The 18675-nt window shown below is 39.6% G+C and overlaps 1 protein-coding gene across 8 annotated transcripts in view; it reads left to right on the forward strand.

Moving 5' to 3' along the window:
* sh3bp2 (SH3-domain binding protein 2) overlaps nt 1-18675 on the forward strand; it is a 94996-nt gene that overhangs the window by 67097 nt on the left and 9224 nt on the right. For 4 of the 8 annotated variants that reach the window (XM_067575250.1, XM_067575252.1, XM_067575251.1 and 1 more), the window contains one exon: nt 115-259. Coding sequence is in view for 4 of the 8 variants with exons in the window: in XM_067575249.1 (XP_067431350.1) it covers nt 8145-8248 (104 nt within the window). In the remaining 4 variants the exon portion in view is untranslated. Of the gene's footprint in view, nt 1-114; nt 260-7824; nt 8249-16658; nt 17921-18675 lie in introns of those variants that run through there. The other 4 variants (XM_067575245.1, XM_067575248.1, XM_067575249.1 and 1 more) reach the window with 3 other exon arrangements.

Consider the following 18675-nt stretch of genomic DNA (forward strand, 5'->3'; position numbering starts at 1 on the left):
CGAGGGGTGTTGTTTAATGGTTTATGCTGTGAAGCAGAACCATGTTTCCTCTTATTGCTTTGTATGTCTGCTTGTCTGTATGAGTGCTGTAGCCAGTTTCTCTTGTGGTTGAAGGGAGGGTGACATGACACTTCATTCAGTAGCTCTGAAACACCACGCCAGGAAGTGAACTGGGCTGACGCGACGCTCTGCAGGACTCAAAGCACCGATGACACAGATACAGACAGAGGAGCAACACAGCTGACGCAGCACTCGATGGGTAAGTTTAATTAAACATTATAACTACAGTTGATCCAAGATGTGCATTTTATGGACAGTTTGGCTTTTCAAAGACTATTATTAGGGCTGGCTGCATGGCTGCTTGGTTTATTTGATTCGTAACTCATACAAACGGTGCAGCTGTCTACAGAAATGAGAGTCATTCTAATCACTTTTTCTGGTTTATTTGCTCATACTAACTTAGTGTTGTTATGTTAATTATGTAAGAAAGACCGAAGCCAAAGCTTACAGGTGAAGGTAAAAAGTCAGAACCCTCACCATTTGATCTATGCAGAGGACATGGATATAAAGAAGCAGTATATTCTGTATTGCATGTCAGACTTGTTAGCCCTGGGGTTACAGTATATTGTAAGAAAAAATGCAGCATCAGACCATTAGCTCTTACCAATATAAGACTTATCAGATGTTTACTATAGAGATACATAAACATTTACTAGAACAGGCAACAGAGAGGTAACATTTATGCATTATTGTTCAAATTCAAACAATATGTTTCACTTTTACATGAGAAAAAGACTTGAGGATAAGTTTAATACAGTCATCTCAGATGAACTTCCCTAAATCCAAGGCAGTATAGGAAAGAGCTGTTAATATCACCCTAAACTCTGATACAGTCGCATTACCAGCTTCCTACCTGTAGCCCACATAATAATGTTAGCTAATGATATGCTCTTACCAATCAATAAGTCAATCAATCAAACTTTATTTAGACAGCACCTTTCAAAAAAAATCAAAAGCATTAAATGTGTGTCATGTATCTGTTTGAACACATGCTAAACTCTGCTGTGGTAGTAGCACAACTGTGGTGTTACAGCTGTGTGTGAATCTGTCTCACAATCTCATGGCTTTTTTTTTTTATTGACTAGTTCGTCGTAAAAAGGTCATTAACCCTGTTTACTATGTTTGAACACAGGACTTCTGGTTTATGTGGCGCCTTGTAAAGCCAGTTAGAACACCATCAAATATGTGCTACTAGGGATGTCCAATGTTCTTCGTGTGAATCTAACTATAAAGGAATGTCTGTCTGTTTGTACTTCACTTTTCTCGACAACCGTTCATCCAATCGACTACTTGGTGAGTGCATTGCTGAGCACCCAAGGAAGTGCAGTGTTAAGTGTGAAGTTGTTTGGACATGCAACACATTTTATATTAATAAACAAGCAAACAGCGGGGGCCGTTTGATATAAATACACACATCACAGCATGGTGGGGCTTCTGGGCTCTGACTTCCTGAGCGAGACAAAGGCACGCCCAAAAGAGACGAATGAGCAGATCCAGTAAAACTAGACAATAGGAGCAGCCTCTCTGCTGCACCATTCAGTCCAGGAAAAGACATTGCTGCCCAACACGCTGAGCGGTTGCAGGGTTTTTGAGTTATTTTCTTCTTATTTTCTGTTCTCTTTTCTTTTTCTCAGCTCAGAGTTGATTTAAGTTGTTAAATGCTGCAGTGAGTGTTGGTCAGCCTGTCTCGTTTATAACTGTTGATTGCTGCTCCGCTCTGCTAACATTAGTCTCTGAGTGATGGCATAAGAAGTTCATAATAAACTTCACGTTCATCTCGCAAAGGTAATTGTTTGCTCATTAATCAAATTAGGCATGCAAACGCTGCGAGCGTCAACGCAACGCAGTTGAGTTCTGCCTTCTTCGTTCTGTCAACATCACATATCTGGGCATTGACAGGAGGAACTGATAACTCGTAGGTATACGATTCTGATGGATTGGACTATTTGGAACCGATTCCCATCCCTACCCTCAACATGGCATCTCATTTCAGTGAATCATTAAGTATCACTTCAGGTCAGGAGCACTGTACCATATTAATCACACCTACAAACACACAGTGTGTATGCTTCACACTCACACACTCACCCTCTTTCTACTGACTTGGAAGGACAAAGACAGTGTCCACCATTAAGTGACATTGAAAGTGACAATGTATGGCTCTAGGTTTTGTTCCTGAAACTGTATTTACTTACATAAACATTCATAAACATTGTTAGTGATGCCAGATGACCTACTTCCCAATAACCTGTGTAAGTCATGCAAATTGTGAAGGACAGCAAGCTGTGATTGGTTAGGGTCTACCGTGTACTCTGTCTTTGCTTAATCTGACCCAGTGACCATCTCAAAAGGCTAAAATATTATGTTGTCTGGTCTTTGCATAAAGACAAGAAGGGGATTAAAGTCAGTAAGTCAATGAAACCCTCTTTCTGTTACTTTCAACTGTCTGTGGTCACTCTGAGGTTTGTGTGTGTGCAACAATGCAGGTGTTCATTGACTAAGACTTTCTATTTCTGCTGCAAGACAAATGCATGACTATAATTTGATTCGACAGAAGCTCACAGAAGACTAACTTGCTAACTAAGGCTCACCTATTAATTACATATCTAGATACATATTCCACAATCCAATACAAAAACTATACAGATTCATTTGTATTAATATAATATTCTGCAATAAAAAGTAATAAGTGTGTAAATGTTTTTCACTAAAATGCTGCTGACTGCATATTTTTTTACCTGAGTCTCTGGGTCCATGTCATCCCTCTGAATTTGATATTTTCAATAACTCTGTATGGACTCATGTCTCTGTAAATAAAAACAGCTTATGGCTTCAACCAGGAGGAGCTAGCTAGGGGTCTGTTGGAAATAGCATCAGCTGTCAGCTGACTTTTCTGTCATCGCCTTCATAAATTAGTAGGAAGATGTGTGGCTCCCCTGGCATATTTTATGATACCTCTGCATGTTTTAAAGACTGAATGCAATGTAAACTACAGGCAGCAGTTAACACACTGGTGTTGACATTTCTTTCAGTGTGGGAATGTGGTGGAGAAAGAGATAGGAAGGGGACTTTGGGACCATCGTTTTTTGACAGCTGTATCATTTTTTTCCAAATATTATGCGGCATTTGGGTCGGACCTGCGGTTGTTTATTGATGTAGCCGAGTCTCTGATTCTATAGATTGATGTTAGTAGTCTCAGACTCTCAATGAGCAGCGTTAGAAAGGATGTAACAAAACTGTCTGTACACTGGACAAACAACAGTTGCGATTCCTTTTCTGCAACACTACTGACATCATTGTCAGTTGACACAGTTTTTAAATATGTGTTACACTTAAAAATGGATCACATTAGTCACTAATTAGTCATTAGTCATTAATTCAGTACAGTTTAGAAAGTGAGTGACTTCCAAAAATGTTCAGTCTGGTTGATTATTTTTGCTTTGACTCAGTCTGGTTGTGTTGTGCCTGCTGACAAACAAAGGCCTGGTGGTTTCAGACTGGATGAGTGACTCACTGTAACAGGAACCAGTTGATATGAATATCATAGCTCACACTATACTTCACTGTCTCTGCTGTGTGTTACAGTATAGCTACAGTTGTGTAAATCTTTTTAGTTGGCTCATACATAACATTTGTCGTCTGTACCTGTGAACCTACAGTCTCCTCAGATCGTGTTTGTTTTTATGTTAACTCATTTGATCAGAGATATTGTGTAGCTGCCGTAGCATGTCTTGTGGTTAACCAGCATGCTTCATACCAATCATGACGATGACACACTAATCAGTTACAGATAAAGATAGAAGATCAGATAAAAAATAAAGCTTGAAGTTTTTTTTTCATCATCAATGTACTGCAAAAATCTTCTTTGCTCATTTTTGCATTTGATGGGTCAATATTTCCTTCATTTAATTAGTTTAAATTGCCTGCAGTGATTATTAGAATGTGAGAGGATTATAGTCAGTATACATGAACAATGGTCACCACTCCAGACCTGACATGAGACAAAATGCTGTAATTCCTAAACAAGGGCCAGCGCTTCTGTAATGCATACAAGTTAACTTCTTAGAGAAATAAATGATTAAGCCCCCTCCAGCTCCAGCACCAGTCTCACTGAAATCTACGTAGCGATTAAAAGGATGATTAATGTGGGATGTGGCAAGTACTATGGCAGCGTTTTTAAATTTTCACATAAATTTGTGTCAGACTTATATGGAGAAGCTTTTGCAACAGCTTTGATAGGACAGAATAGCCTCCACTCTGCAACCAACATCAACATGTAAGAATTTAGGCCATCGGGTATAATGATCACACAAACCTAAGCAGCAGCAGCAAGTGAAACTACTGCTTAGTTGGTTTCAAATTCTAACTGTGGTGCTTTTAACACCTCACAGCTTTTTCGCAGCTGTGGACAATAGTTCAGACAGTAGATCTTGCAACCAAAATTAGACTTTGTGCTGCTGTGTGGTTCATTGTAATTTACAACACTAAACAACAGTCGGCTCACATTCTACAAAGCAACACTCAACCAAAATGTCTCGCCAGTTCTCCAGAAAGTTTTTTTATTTTGTCTTCACTCTGATTCTATAGTGCATATAAAATGTACAGAGCATATGAAGTATGTATCAGGTTATCAGGTATGTGTCAGTGATTTACACAACACTTCTAAAATGCTCTTGTCAGCATTTTGACTCGTCATAACAGGAAAAGCACAAGTGTTACTAATAACATTAAAGTAATTACTCAAGTGTCCCAGTAAGACGTGACAGCGTGACAGTGAACCAGCATGCACAAAACCAGGACCCTGTAACTGAAGCTGCTAAATGGAATTCAGCCATCAATAATTTTATTATTTACACCTGTACTTTTCCTACCGTAACATGTCAGAGTCAATGAGCTATGAAGTCGCCAAGGGCACCACCAGCTGGAGGGGCACAGAAGAGCAGGAGAAAATCTTTTGAAATTAATTTCAGACTCCTTTGTACTTTTAAAAGTCAGTCTAAGCTGTCCAATGTGTGTATTATATTGTTAAAATACAACCCCCACTGCTCAGTCTGTACTAAACAGCATATACTGAGAGGAGACTACAGGCGGACTCTGAAGGGGGACTTTATTCATTCATTTGCTCACACCACTGTGTAAGAATCATGTATAAATAACCAGGTTAGTTAAGTTCTATGCAATGTGATGGTATGATCCACACTGGGTAAAAGGTGCTACATTGTAAATTTCTCAAAGAACTTCAGTACAAAGTCAAGAGGATGTGATATGTAGCATAACAAGCTACCAAAGCTCTGTAAACAGGACTGCATTCCCACGCATGAACGGTTGCGTCTGCTGTACAAGGAACTTCTCTCCTCAAAGTGAAAATGACATTGCTGGTATTTGTTTTTGGAGCCGCTTCTAAATAAACCGCTGTGGTCATTGTTTTCAAAGCAAAAGAGCATGTCATCCAGTGCACCGGTGTGACTAATAGATGTGTTTTTAATAGTTTTTGGACAACGGAGGTCTACAGCACAGAGGATTGTGATATATCAAGCTTTGGATGCAAATATAATAATTGAAAGTAGGATAATTTCATCGTTAGTTTCGGCTCTCTTATCCTTTGAGACTCATAACCAGGATACGGATGATAGTAAGTCTTCAACTCCATGCATATACATAATAGTCAATAAGTCGGTAGGTTTAACAAAAGCCTATAATGAAAAACAATGATCCACACCCTGAAATGAAAGTAAAGTAAGGAAGTCCCATCCACAGGATTGAGATCGAGGCCAATTTTTATTAATAGGTATGGGCTATAAATCCAGATGTTTGCCCCTGGAATGATGTCTCAGCTCTACTACAGCAGTGATTCTCACTGCTGTCTGGCTTCTCCAAAGAAATGTTGGTTGATGGTCATGGGTATCATAGTATTTAGAGCCATCATTCATGCCAAACTGAGCGAAAAAACATGAAACATACGGTGAAATATTTAAATTCTATGAACAGAACTTATAGCATCGTTACCATATCCAGGAGACTCCCATGTCTCTACATTGAGGCATCCCAGTTACCTTATGATTTATGTCCAGTGCCAAAGTTCATGGCAGGAAGTAATGTTCCCAATAGGTAGCCAGGCAGAAAGTCAGGATGTGTAGGTCAGGGTGGCAGATGGGTGTGTAGCAAACCTTTATTTCATGCTGTAGACTGGATGTTCACCTTCTTATTAAGTTCCCCTCCAGTCAAAAATATGTTTTTCTTCTCATTCCTACAGTTGAATGTTTGAGCCTCACTGTACAGAATGATGTATATACAGAGTTTGACACTAGAAGGCTGTTTTCACATTCATCTGCTGAAAGTGGAAAGTTTCTTTGTGCTCACTGAAAATCCAATTTTTAGGGGCGGGCCTACAAGCATGAATTGTGACATCACAACTTGGAAAACCAATCATAATCCAATATTCAGTTTACACAAGTATGATGTGGACACTTGAAACCTCCAGTACACAAACACTGAGACTTTATAGTGAAGTAGGAGACATCTTGTGTCCAGCAGTTATTCTTTTGAAATATTTTCAAATATTTATATATTCATAGATTCTGAAATTTTTAATGAGGGAGAAAACCATACTTAAACTGTACATTATTTGCCATAACCACAATCTTTCCATTGCCATTCACAGATAGTGTAAAAAGCGAAAATTTGAAAAGTGGTGACATAGGATGTAAAAAAAGAAAAATATTGACATTTTTATCTGGCAACAGGGTTGATCGAGGAACATGAAGGCAATAATTGAAGGGGACCTATTGTGCTTTTTGTGATTTTCTGTCATTTATATACAGTTATGATGTCAGATGTCCATGTTAAACATAATCAACGTTCCAAAACTTGAGGTGAATGTTTGTTCCCTGTAAGACAAAGCCCAGGTTTCAGCCTGCCCTGCCCTCCTGACAGGATAATGTCTCGTCGCACATGTTGAAGGAGAGTAATTATACGCACATCACGTAGGTGCAAGGCTATTAGAAAATTAATGAGAATCAAGTACTCCAAGCCACAAAATTTAATCAGGACAATGTTCAGGACAGGACAATCTTTGCTAGTAAGGTTGTTGGCTGAACTGAGGGGCTACAGAAAGGGCCAGTATAAGTTATATACAGTAAGGAGTTATTGAATTATGAATCATACAAAGATATACCAGTGGAACCACAGACTAAAAATATAAACCTGGAAATGTTAATATGTCCCCTTTCAAAGACAACAAGAATTTACAGTGGTGAAAAATACATCTAATACCAACAGCTCCCTCTGCTTTACAACTTTATGAATTGTGTGTAAGCTGTACAGGAAGATGTGTCATTGATCTATAGTGTCTAAAATGTGTGTAAAAACACAAAGCAGTTGTCGTGATCACCTGCAGTACAGCTGTACAGACACACACTAAAAGATACTGTAGAGTGCCATGAAAGTTCACCTGAAACCTCATACAGGAAGAACTACTTTTCAGGTCGTATTTGTTGGCGTGTATCTGTGTGTGTGTGTGTGTGTGTGTGTGTGTGTGTGTGTGTGTGTGTGTGTGCTTGACCACTGTATTGTTCCAGTCATAGAGAATGGAAATTCCCCCAGTCTCAGTCTCAGGTCCTGTGTCCAAGTGTGCAAGGCATGTGTGCTTGTGTAGGGGTGTGGGCGGCCAATCACATACTAGCTCTGAGGAAGCAGGAAGGAACACACTTCAGTCGACCAATGAGAAGCCGGGGCTGGTGGAGGAGGCTCCTTCAGGAAATGAGTGGTGGAGTATCGGGGTTTCAGACCACCAGCAGACTTCCTAATCGACAAGACATATTGTTTTATCTGTCCGTCTATTTGCTGTATACAGTATTTACTTTACTGTATATTTCTATTTTCATCCTCTATTTATCCCTCTTTCTATTTATTCTTCCATCTTCCCTTGCATTCATCTGTGTTCTTGTTCTGTAACCACTCCTCTGTCTTTCTCGAATCTGTGACTCAATCCATCCTACCCTCAGTTCATCCGACCGTACATCCTTCCTCTGTCGCTCCTGGTGATTGAAAAGTATGGTGGTATATTATGCTTTGCTGCCACTGCCATGTCCTCTGACATGTCCGCTCCGTCCGTGAGGAAGAAGAAGTCGTTTGCGCGGAGCTGCAAGCCGAGCGTCAGGATGTGTATTCGGGAACAGAGGGATGTCATGTAAGTGCAGACTTTATCTTCATTCTCCTGAGCCTGGCAGACCTTGTTTCATTGAAATCATTGTTTGGTTTTCGTCTCTGTCCACTTCATGTTCCTAAATTTATTGGTGTATTCCCAGATGAGTTGATCAGTCTTGGGTACAGTTTGGTTGGGTGACCACTTCTAACAACTGTCTGAGCGAGTCAAAGGGTATCTCGTTGGTTGGTTTCTGTCTTAATCTGGAATATTTTCTGGTTACAGATAGCTGGTGTTTAGTGGTAATGTTTTATCAACGTTGGTATCAGGTGGACTTTGCAAAGCAGTATTGGTTATTGTTTGATTCTGCAATGTTTCCTCTTCGTTACAAGAGGTCAATGAAGCAACTGAGGGATTTGACTTCAACATTGCAAGTTGATCAGTGTCGGAAAGTTGCAAATTTAAATTTGGACTCCTAATTCCACATAAATGAAGAAGCCTTTTGGATGAGAGGTGAAATGTCTTCAAGAATCCAGTCCAGTTGTTCTTGACTCAGTGTTTTGAGTAACCTTTTTTTTAAATCTCTTCACATTACACTTTTATTCACATTTGATTTACTTGCTGATGCTGTTACCCCAAATTGGTCATTTGGTGACCCTGGTTTCTATCCTAGCACCTTTTTAGTTTACAATACTGAGAACAAATTAAGTTTAGCCTTTTAGGAAGTCAGAAGTAAACATGTTAGCATTTTCTCACGAAACATTGGAAACAATGGCATTTTGACAGTCTCCATCAAACATGATACTCGGTGGAAACAAGCTGAAGAGCAACACCTACACTGCAGCACCAACAGCAGCAGTTATACATACTGTACTTTCAACACTCACTCCGTCACCATGCAATCAAACAATGCGAAACACAGAGAGGTTACAGCTGTAAAGGTACAGTGGGTTCAAGAAGAGTCAAGTTTATTTACATTGACCTTTCACCCAAAGATTCTATTCATTGGGAGGATGGAGGAAACGGTTTGGCGTTATACACTATTGATATTGGATCTACTGTAGCAGAGCAGAAAGCAGAATGCAGAGAGGTGACACTAACAAAAACATAAAGCAGAACATCAAACATGAGGTCGTTATATTGAAGGAGGCCTGATTACAGAGGCTGAATATGATGCAAGTGAATTACAAAGTACATCATTACACCCACACGCATGTCAGTAGGTTGTGTATTGGGTCACGTCCGATTTCAGGATGTGTCAAGTGCCAGTGGGGATGTATTTTATACATATATTTATTTATTTATGGTAAAGTATTGTTCTGCCCAATTTTATCCAAAGGGACTCGTTATTTAAAGGCCTTAAAGGTGAGGATACAAGTCTGAGATGTAAGCTACAGAGACAGAAGAGAAAATACTTCATCTACCGTAGAGGGAAAATCACACTGTGGGGAGTTCACAGGTTTGTTCCCCACAAGTGAACAGACATTTTTGTTATTTTGGGCAGACAGTAGGCACATGTGGGACTACCGATATACCTTTGAAGATGCAAGATTAAATTTTGGCTTGGTTTGGGCATGCAGCAAGCAGTGGCTTTGCTGCTGAAAGTCCAGTTTTTGGTTAAAACAAAGCCATCATGTCCGTCTGGTGCTTTTTTTTTCTTCAGATACATTTTATTTTCCATTGCAGATAGGATTCCATGATGGTGCCCCAGTCATATCACCTGTCAGTTGTTTTCACCATAATTCCTCAACAGGGTTTTTGTCACAGATGGTGTGGCGAAAAAGGCCACATTTACAGGAAATGTGTTTTCATTATGACCCTGTTGGGGGGAGGGTGGACATGTAGTCAGGGCAAAATCTCAATGCTTTCTTCTCTCTTCCTGCCTCTCTTCCTCTCTGCACCGCTACTTCTCTCTCTGTAACTCACTAAAATTGTTTTTTATCTTTGTGGTTTTTATTTCACAAAGGAAATGCAGCTAGAGTACGATTATTAATCTTTGAAAACACACAGTAGAGGACCTGTTCAGTGTGTATTCATGGGTGTGTGGGTGTGTATGCATCAATCTGAGAGGAATCCTTCCTGTAGCCGTTATGGAAGTGTGACGACTGTACAGTTCCTGTGGAGTGGCATTGCCATATTTGGACACAGGAACTGATGATGCACAGGAAAAGCCATAGGTAGAGAAAGAGGACCTGGTTTTACCGTTTCAGCTTTCTATGAGTCCACTGCTACAGGTGTGTGTGTGTGTGTGTGTGTGTGTGTAAAGTAAAAGTTGACTTTCTCTTTCTGTTCCGCCTTTGTATTTTTTGAGAAGGAACCAAAGAAACCCACAATGTATTCAGGGTTACTGGTCCTCAGACCCTCATCAGGTAAAAATCATTTAGTCAGATAGCATACATATAAGTCTCACATAGGATGAGTTAACTAATAAGAGGATATCAGTATCTCCTGGCATCCATATAAACTAAAGGTATTTCCACACAAATCATCGTCGCTGCTAGAGCTCTTTCTGAGCAGCTGCACAAAAATAAGGCAAATAGAACATGAAGAAGTGGGCAGTTTTGTTTTTTCGGACTTGGTGTCGATTGTTCCCGCGCAAAGTTTAAGCACACAAATATTTTGCATTTTTGCATCGGAATTTCAGTCTCGACTTAGTGTGCAACAATTTTAAGGTCAATGAGCTCTTGCGATTCTTTTTGAACATAGTACATTTACAAATGTCACAAAATGAGACAAGAAGGTTACATACGATACACCAGAAAAAGCAACAAAATATCATGAAAACTGGTTATTGATTAGCATACAGTAGGTATAAAAAGACAAAAAGATAAAAGATAACATACGTCAAAAAGAAGAAATCCATCTATAAAAGTGAAAGAGGGCTCACCCACAATTACATACTAAGTAATGTCAAACAGCTTTTGGGTTTCTCACTATTTTAAGTTTTTTGAGTATAACACGTTGCCCACCTTTCAGACCACAAGAAGATGCTAACAGGATGTGCTGGTACACACTCAAAAAGGTGCTAAAGGAGGGTTACACTTGATCCCTTTAAGGGTCTAATGCTTGCTGCACTGTAAGTTTGTTTGGTAATACATAGCAGTACGTCCCAGCGCAGACACTGTGCTCCGATCTTGAACAAGGAGAGGTGTTAGTTAACTTTTTTCCAGTACTATATCACATTCCGGCAAAGCCTTGTTAGTCATTCAACTGGACAAATACACCGCAGTGGAAGAGGAAAAAGATCATTTCTCAACCTGCTCGCCCTCAGTCCTATTCACGTGTTCGCACCTACGTACTAAAGTCCGTGAGAAAATATGAGGCTGAGCAAGTGGTGGAACCATTGCGGTCAGTCTTCTGAAGGGGAGGCAGACCGCTTGCAATACAAACACAGCTCTGTATGACAGTGTCTGTTTCCGAGACAGTACGGACATATCTCTGCATCTGCTAGGTGGTGGTTTACCATGACCTTTCCAACTGCCTTGTGTGTTGTGTGTCTTGAGTGAGGCGGTGGGCGCTTGATGATCATTTCCTAACCTTACACGCGCACTCTGTTTACTGCACAGACAGAGCACTGGTAAACCACCCACATTTTTGTAACAGCCACCTGGCAGCTGTTTAAATCCATGCCATATCATCACAGATGCTGCGGTGCCAAATGACATGTAAATTTGGAATTTATTTCGGCTCACAAATAATCACACACACAAAAAAAATAGGTCATGCAAGAGAATTCCCGACAAAACAGCACAATTAGAAAATCATGTATTCCAAGAAAAAAATAAGATGTAGCTTTAATTTTAAAACAAGATTTTAAAAAAACAAAAACAAAAAAAAACTGTCCAAATTGTCCACTGTCCATTTGCTTTTTCCGAAACGTCCAGTCATATCCCACACTCTTCATCATTCATGATTCCTTTCACGTTTACACACGTCCTCAAATTTACTGAGAAAACCGTCTGTCCACTAAATAGACTTCACTAAAAACCACAAGACATGTCAGACTTAGCAAGGAAATGACCTGTGTTCCTCATAATTCACATTATATTTTTCATGATGATGATGTCAGTGATTCATCTTAAGACATCTCAGTTGAATCTAGCCTGAATTTGTTTTTTTGTCACCTTCACTGTAACAATTACACTCTGATCTTTCTAAACCATCTACTCGTACTGTCAGGTTGCCTCAATCCAGATGAGGGAAGTTTAGAGTTTTTAAAAAATACATGCATCACATTCTGTTGCTACTATTCACTCACAGCATCAAGCTTTATGAGCACTAATGTTTTTTTGCCCTGGATTTCGCCTCTCAGGCTACATACAGGCTGTTAGTCCTCCGATTGGTGGAGATTGTTAAGGAAGATCCTGGAGACTCAGGGCTACCTCCACAACATGTTGTATGGGTCAAAAAGACAGTGTGTGAATATAATATACTTCTAAATTTATGCTAGAATTAAACATCAGTCAAAGGTAAGATGGCAAAGGACTTTGCTCTTGATGCATGAATTGATTTTTGGTTAAAGGTGCAAATACAATATTATCTATAGTTATATGCCTATAAAAAATTTCAGTGGAGTTAGTGCATAATCATAGGCCTACAGAAATGAACATAGTGTGTCTAAATCATAAGAGACAAAGGTACGAACAAATTCATTAAGTGTTATTTGTCATGTTATTTGTTGTTATGTTTATATAAATGTACATAAATGCATTAAATACATGTAGAATTCACATACTTTCGGTATGCAGTTATATAACAATGGTTTTATGTGACCTAGATGTATAAAAAAAATGGTAAGTTTCACCCAAATTTTGGCCAGTTCCTCCGCATACCTTTTTGGGTCACAGCAAAATGGGTCACACACACAAACACACACACACACACACACAGACCACACAGCACATGATATGGTCACTATGAGGTTCAGTTGCTGATTTTCAGCTTTAATTTGAGGGTATCCACATCCATATTTTGGTGAAACACTTCAGAACTCTTGTTAAACCTCAAACACTCACAGCAATAAGCTTTGTGAGCAGCACCTGTGATTAATGGACTTTTTCAGCCCGGGTTTCGCTTCTCAGGCTACACACATGCTGTCCTCTGATTGGTAGAGCTTGTGAAAGACAGCATGCAGACTCTAATCAGGGCTCCATTATTACATTTAAATTTTGCAGGACAATTATCCTTATCATTTGTATAAGTTTATATTAATTCTACATTTAGCTCTGTCTTATGAAATTGGGAAATTGTGTATAAAAAGGCTGCAAAATTGAAACTGAAGCTCAGAATTTAGACTTCATAGTGATTGTTTCACTTCAAATCCTGAGACATATCAATACAGTCCTGTCTTGATACTCAGCATATAGATTACACATTTACAAAAAATATTGCAACCTCATGGAAACATCATGTGTGCAATACTCTCCTGCGGCAAGACAGTATGTCATCATGATTGTGGCAGGACTCCTGCCACAATCACAATGACATTTAACAGGAATACTTAGTCGTTTGCTGTGATTCATCAGGGGTTTTCCAACTCATGGCTGCTCTAGTTTCAATTTCAGTTTCCCTCAAGAGCGTGGTCATGGTGCTGTTGTCAGTGTGTTCTTGTAAGTCCAGCACAGCTCCTCCTTTTGTCTTTGTTAAGATACATTTACAAACTTGTCACAGATAAGTTCTCTATAACAAAACGTGTTCATTTTGACTGTGAAAATGATTGTCCCACATATGAACACTTTCATTCCAAGATGACATCTCCTCCTCCCCATTTTTTAAAAATTGAAACACCGTATTTCTGCCTGTTCTTGCTTTCACAGCTGATCAGAGGCTGTAGTCCACCGTGTTTTAAACATGTGGGTCTTGTTGCTTTACCTTACTTAACCAGTAGTTGATTTGATGGCCTGCTCTATAACCATTTCGCTAAAATGGTTTCAACACCAATAAAAAACAAGTCAAGTTAGCAGTAGATTTAGCCCCGAAAGCACAGTTACACTGTCAGAAATAAACGCTGGTTTTAAATCCTTGTTGAACCCAGACATTGTGTTTGTATGCATGCATGTGCGTGTGTGTGTGTGTGTGTGCATCCGTGTGTGTTTGTGTGTGTGTACAGGGAGGAAATAAGTTTGAATGAGTCTGGTATGCGAGCTGCTCCCGTGCTTCCCTTCCTCACAAACAGCAGCTCTCTGATTAGCATCTCTGGCTCACAAATGGCAGCAGATTTCAGGAGGGGAACTTAAAAAAAAAAACAGTCATGGGTTGAGAGGGTTCAAAGCTGCAACACACCCTTATTCTCCTTACATAAAACATCAGTCAACTAGACTATTTCATGGAATAAGAAAGGTACATTACACAAGTGAACGCACTGATGTTTAATGGGTCGTTTTCTGTACAGGCTGTTGTGTTGTACGTGCAGTTTTTCAGCACATTAACAGTAATCTTCTTATGAAAATAGTGACGAGCCACATGTTAGGAGAAGTACGTAAAAGTGTGAAGTTAGACGTGATGGCTTTACGTTGGTGGCTTCATGTTGCGAGGTGAGAGCAGTGAGAGGAAACTGTTTGGGTAACCTTGCAGAGATCTTAGTCAGAGTCTGTATTTCATTGTTTCATTCATCATTTCCTCTGAGCAGAGGAAGTGACCTCCTCTGACACTGGAACTTATCTGCACACAGGGTGAATCTACTGGATCTCATTCATTCATCGATGATGATTGGGATTCCCCTTTCTGTCACCTCTCTGTTCTTATTTTAGTACTTGTTAGTTTTGTATATTTTTTTTTTTTGCATATGCTGCCAAAAACGGATGCATTCGTGAAAAATTTGATTAACAAAAATCTGGTGAAAAATGATTTATTTCATTAACTCATTGTGAAACTTGAACAACTGCACAAAACCACGACTGAGTGTTTGATCCGCTGTTCTGATCTGAGATTTCAAGAACAAAGTTGTAAGAGATATAAATGAAATTTAAAAATGTGAAATAATTTTGAGATATTACCGCTTTTTCTTGTAAAATTAGAACTTTGTTCTAGGAAAATAATGACTTTGTTCGTAAAATAATGACTTTATTCTTATAAAATTACCTTTTTATGGAAACCCACCGAACAACATTATACAACACAAACAAAATAAGTTTCAGTTTTTCACCTGAGCGAAAGCTTTTGCTCCTTTTCCCTCTTTTTTCTTTCGTTTGTGTTTTTTGCAGAAACACTTCCACTTTAAAGTTTGGAATACTTCTTCTATTTTCCTCTATCTGACGTTGACACTCGTGCACCTGCAGTGACTGAGTCTCATAACAGTGCAGCAACAGTTTTCTGTTTATATCCTCTATTCTATTTTGTATGTGTATTTTTACTGAACTGAAAGCACTGAAAGGGTTTGTGTTTAAAGTGCAAGCAGTTGAACTGTAATCACTGAAAACATTTCAAATCTGATTCCCAAATCTGGGCTTTGCATGTACTGAAGAGTAACTATCATTTGATGAGTAAGCACTGAAAGTGGTTGAACTGTTGTTTGAGTGCACTGTAATTAGTGTCAGACGGTATGTAAGCAGTGGCAGCAGTTGAAGTTTTGAGTATTTCAATGACACTCCCAAGCATGGAAGAGGAAATAAAGCTGAAAATGAGCATTTCAGGCTATTTCCTATAGAAAACATGAAAATGCTGAGTGCACAGCGCCATCATGTTGTTTCAGTTTTGTCCGCTGAGTGTTTGACTGCTCTGCTGTAGCTGAGCGAGGACTTCAGGAAATCCTCACTCAAGATGATAAGAGCTGGTGAATTTTGACCTTGTTCAGATTGAGATGAGGTTAAGTTAACTGCAGAACAAACGCTTTATCTGTGTGTGTGTGTGTTTCAGCTGGTTATCAGTAAACATTATGCTGCTCTGACTGAAGAACAAACCACAGATATCCTTTATATGTCCTCTTGAAGTCCTCACATGCGGCAGATCACTCAGAGGTCAGAAAGCAGCAGCTCCACCCTGATAACTGGTTGAATCTCAGGCAGGTTTTTTCCCTCCATGTTTTATCAGCTTTCCGTTCTCCCTCCCTCTCTCCATCCACACTCGCATGTCTCTCGTTTCTTTTTCATTCCTGAAGTCTACAACACAACGTTGCACAGGGAGTTAACATTTAAAATCAAGATACAACTCAAAATGAGAAATCTCTCTCAGCTGTTTAAGGGCACAGCCATCCTTTCAACAAAGTGGTCCAGAGCAAAATATATAAACGACTACAACTGGCAAGATCTCAATGAAATTTCACAGATGTCTGGAGTGAAAATTTAAATGATTTTGTAGACCTCTTGATCGTTCATCTAACACCACCATCAGGTCAAAATGTCACCCTCCAACACTTTGTTCCATGATAAGCAATTTCAAAAATGAACAGGCAGTTTCCTCTTAAACTTGTAGTATCTGTGATATCCTAATGACTTTGGTGACCGCTTGACCTTTTTTTGTAGCATCACTGCAGGTCTCTCCATACCCAAACTCAGATTACTCAAACCGTGTCACTCAGATTATTCTCTCAGATTTAACGAATTTCCACAAGAAACACAGACAACATCTTAAAACACAGACTGTATGACTCACAGACTGAGTCATACAAAGGTCTTGGTATGCTTCAAACAAAGGGCTTGTCGGATCTCCTAACAGCATCTGAAACCTCATTTCTGACAGGTCTAATGTCAAAGCCACAAAATTATGCCCACTATTGCAAACCTTTCTTTCAAGCTCCCCTCTTTCATTCTTCACACAACTACCTCTGTCATTTTTGTGTTTAACACTATGCAACACCATTCACACTTTCCTCTATGACCGTAAGCTTTTCACCTTATCAGATTGTGGTCATTTGTTTGACACATACTGACGGTAAACTGACTTTGGCATGACGATGTCAGTGGAGTGCCATTTAAAGCAATCATACATCAGTATTTATGACACGTGTGGCAGGGGCAGTTTTGTTTCATCATACTCAATAGATAAACGACAATTCCTGCAGTTTTGTATCTCAGTGAAAGGGAGTGGCTTTTGGAAAGAAATCCTGCAGTAGAAATCTGGACTTCACACACACACACACACATACACACACCCTCTGAGGTCAGTAGATGCTGCTGATAGATTGGAGGTTGAGCATAAACACATTAGAGGATGAAGAACTTCACTTGGGATGTTTATTTTGACTACCGTTCTCTCTCTCTCTCTCTCTCCTACACACACACACACACGCACGCCCATTACTTGAAGCCTTGAATCCCAACAAAAGGACTCAGAACATTATGAGTTTCCTGTCTGAACTGTATGTGTATGTGCACTGATGTAGAAGTCTGTGTGTATTCGTTTGCCTAAGTACACTATCTCAGCTTGAGTGTGTTTATATGCGAGGGAGAGCAAGAGAGATAGAAATCAACAAACGCAGCCAGTGAGAGAGAGAGAGAGAGAGAGAGAGAGAGAGAGAGAGATACATCAGCAGACACTGAAAAAAAAAAAGCACCAGAGTGAAATGAAGAGAGAGTGTGATCGGAGGAGGCAGACAAATCCCCTCTCAGTTTGGATGTGATGAGATGCAGTGGTAGCCCCAGTCGACTGTGCTTGGAGTCTGTTTGGTACCTCTGTCATGGACCTCCTGCCGACGTTAGCTTCCTCAGTGTTAGCCTCCACAGCCAGCCTGCTGAGGGAGAGCGCTGCTGTTCAGAGCATCAGCAAGAGGCTCAACAGGAGGTAGGCAACACCTGAATGACATACAGGCGGTTTTATAGGATGACTTAGAGAAGAAAAAAGACTGTTGTGATTGAGAGAAAGATGTTTTTATTTGACTTTAAGGAGAATGTAATAAATTCCAGGTAATGTCTTTTCCCCCATATGGATATAAACTATTCATAGCACCAGATATTAACAGGTAACATTGGCTACAAAAGGGCTCTGTTTGTGAAATGTGTTCTCTCTCCATTCATTAGTTGCACCCTTAGTGGAAATCTTATTGGTCTAACTGGAATTTTGGAAAAACCTCCTGCTCCGACAGAATGTTTATGTTAAGTATGGAGCGAATACACCAACCATACGTTAGAAAACACCTGACGAGCATGTCATGCAGAACATGCAGATAACATGAGTCAGTTCAGGGGGTTTTTGTTGTTAATTTGGGATTTTCTTTGGTATTTATTTTGGGGCTTTTTCGTTGGGTTTTTTTTTTTTTAGAAAGAGAGAAATTATGTGCGCACGGTCGTAGCGGACGTGCTTCATATGCAGTCACATATGGAGAATTTGGTTCTGAATTTCCGGCACTGTCAGAATTTTGATGCAGGTTGTCTTTGATCTTGGACGTCAGCGGATGTAGAATTTTGGATTGACGACCAGTTTCAATCACAACTTAACTTCCGTGTGGCAGCCCAAAATGGCACAGTGAACAGGCCCTTTAAAAGTGTATATGAGTAAGTTTGTACCCAATGTTAGCACAAACTGACCATCACATCATA

This window comes from Thunnus thynnus, chromosome 19 (genome assembly GCF_963924715.1).
Source record: "Thunnus thynnus chromosome 19, fThuThy2.1, whole genome shotgun sequence".
NCBI classification, from domain to species: domain Eukaryota; kingdom Metazoa; phylum Chordata; class Actinopteri; order Scombriformes; family Scombridae; genus Thunnus; species Thunnus thynnus.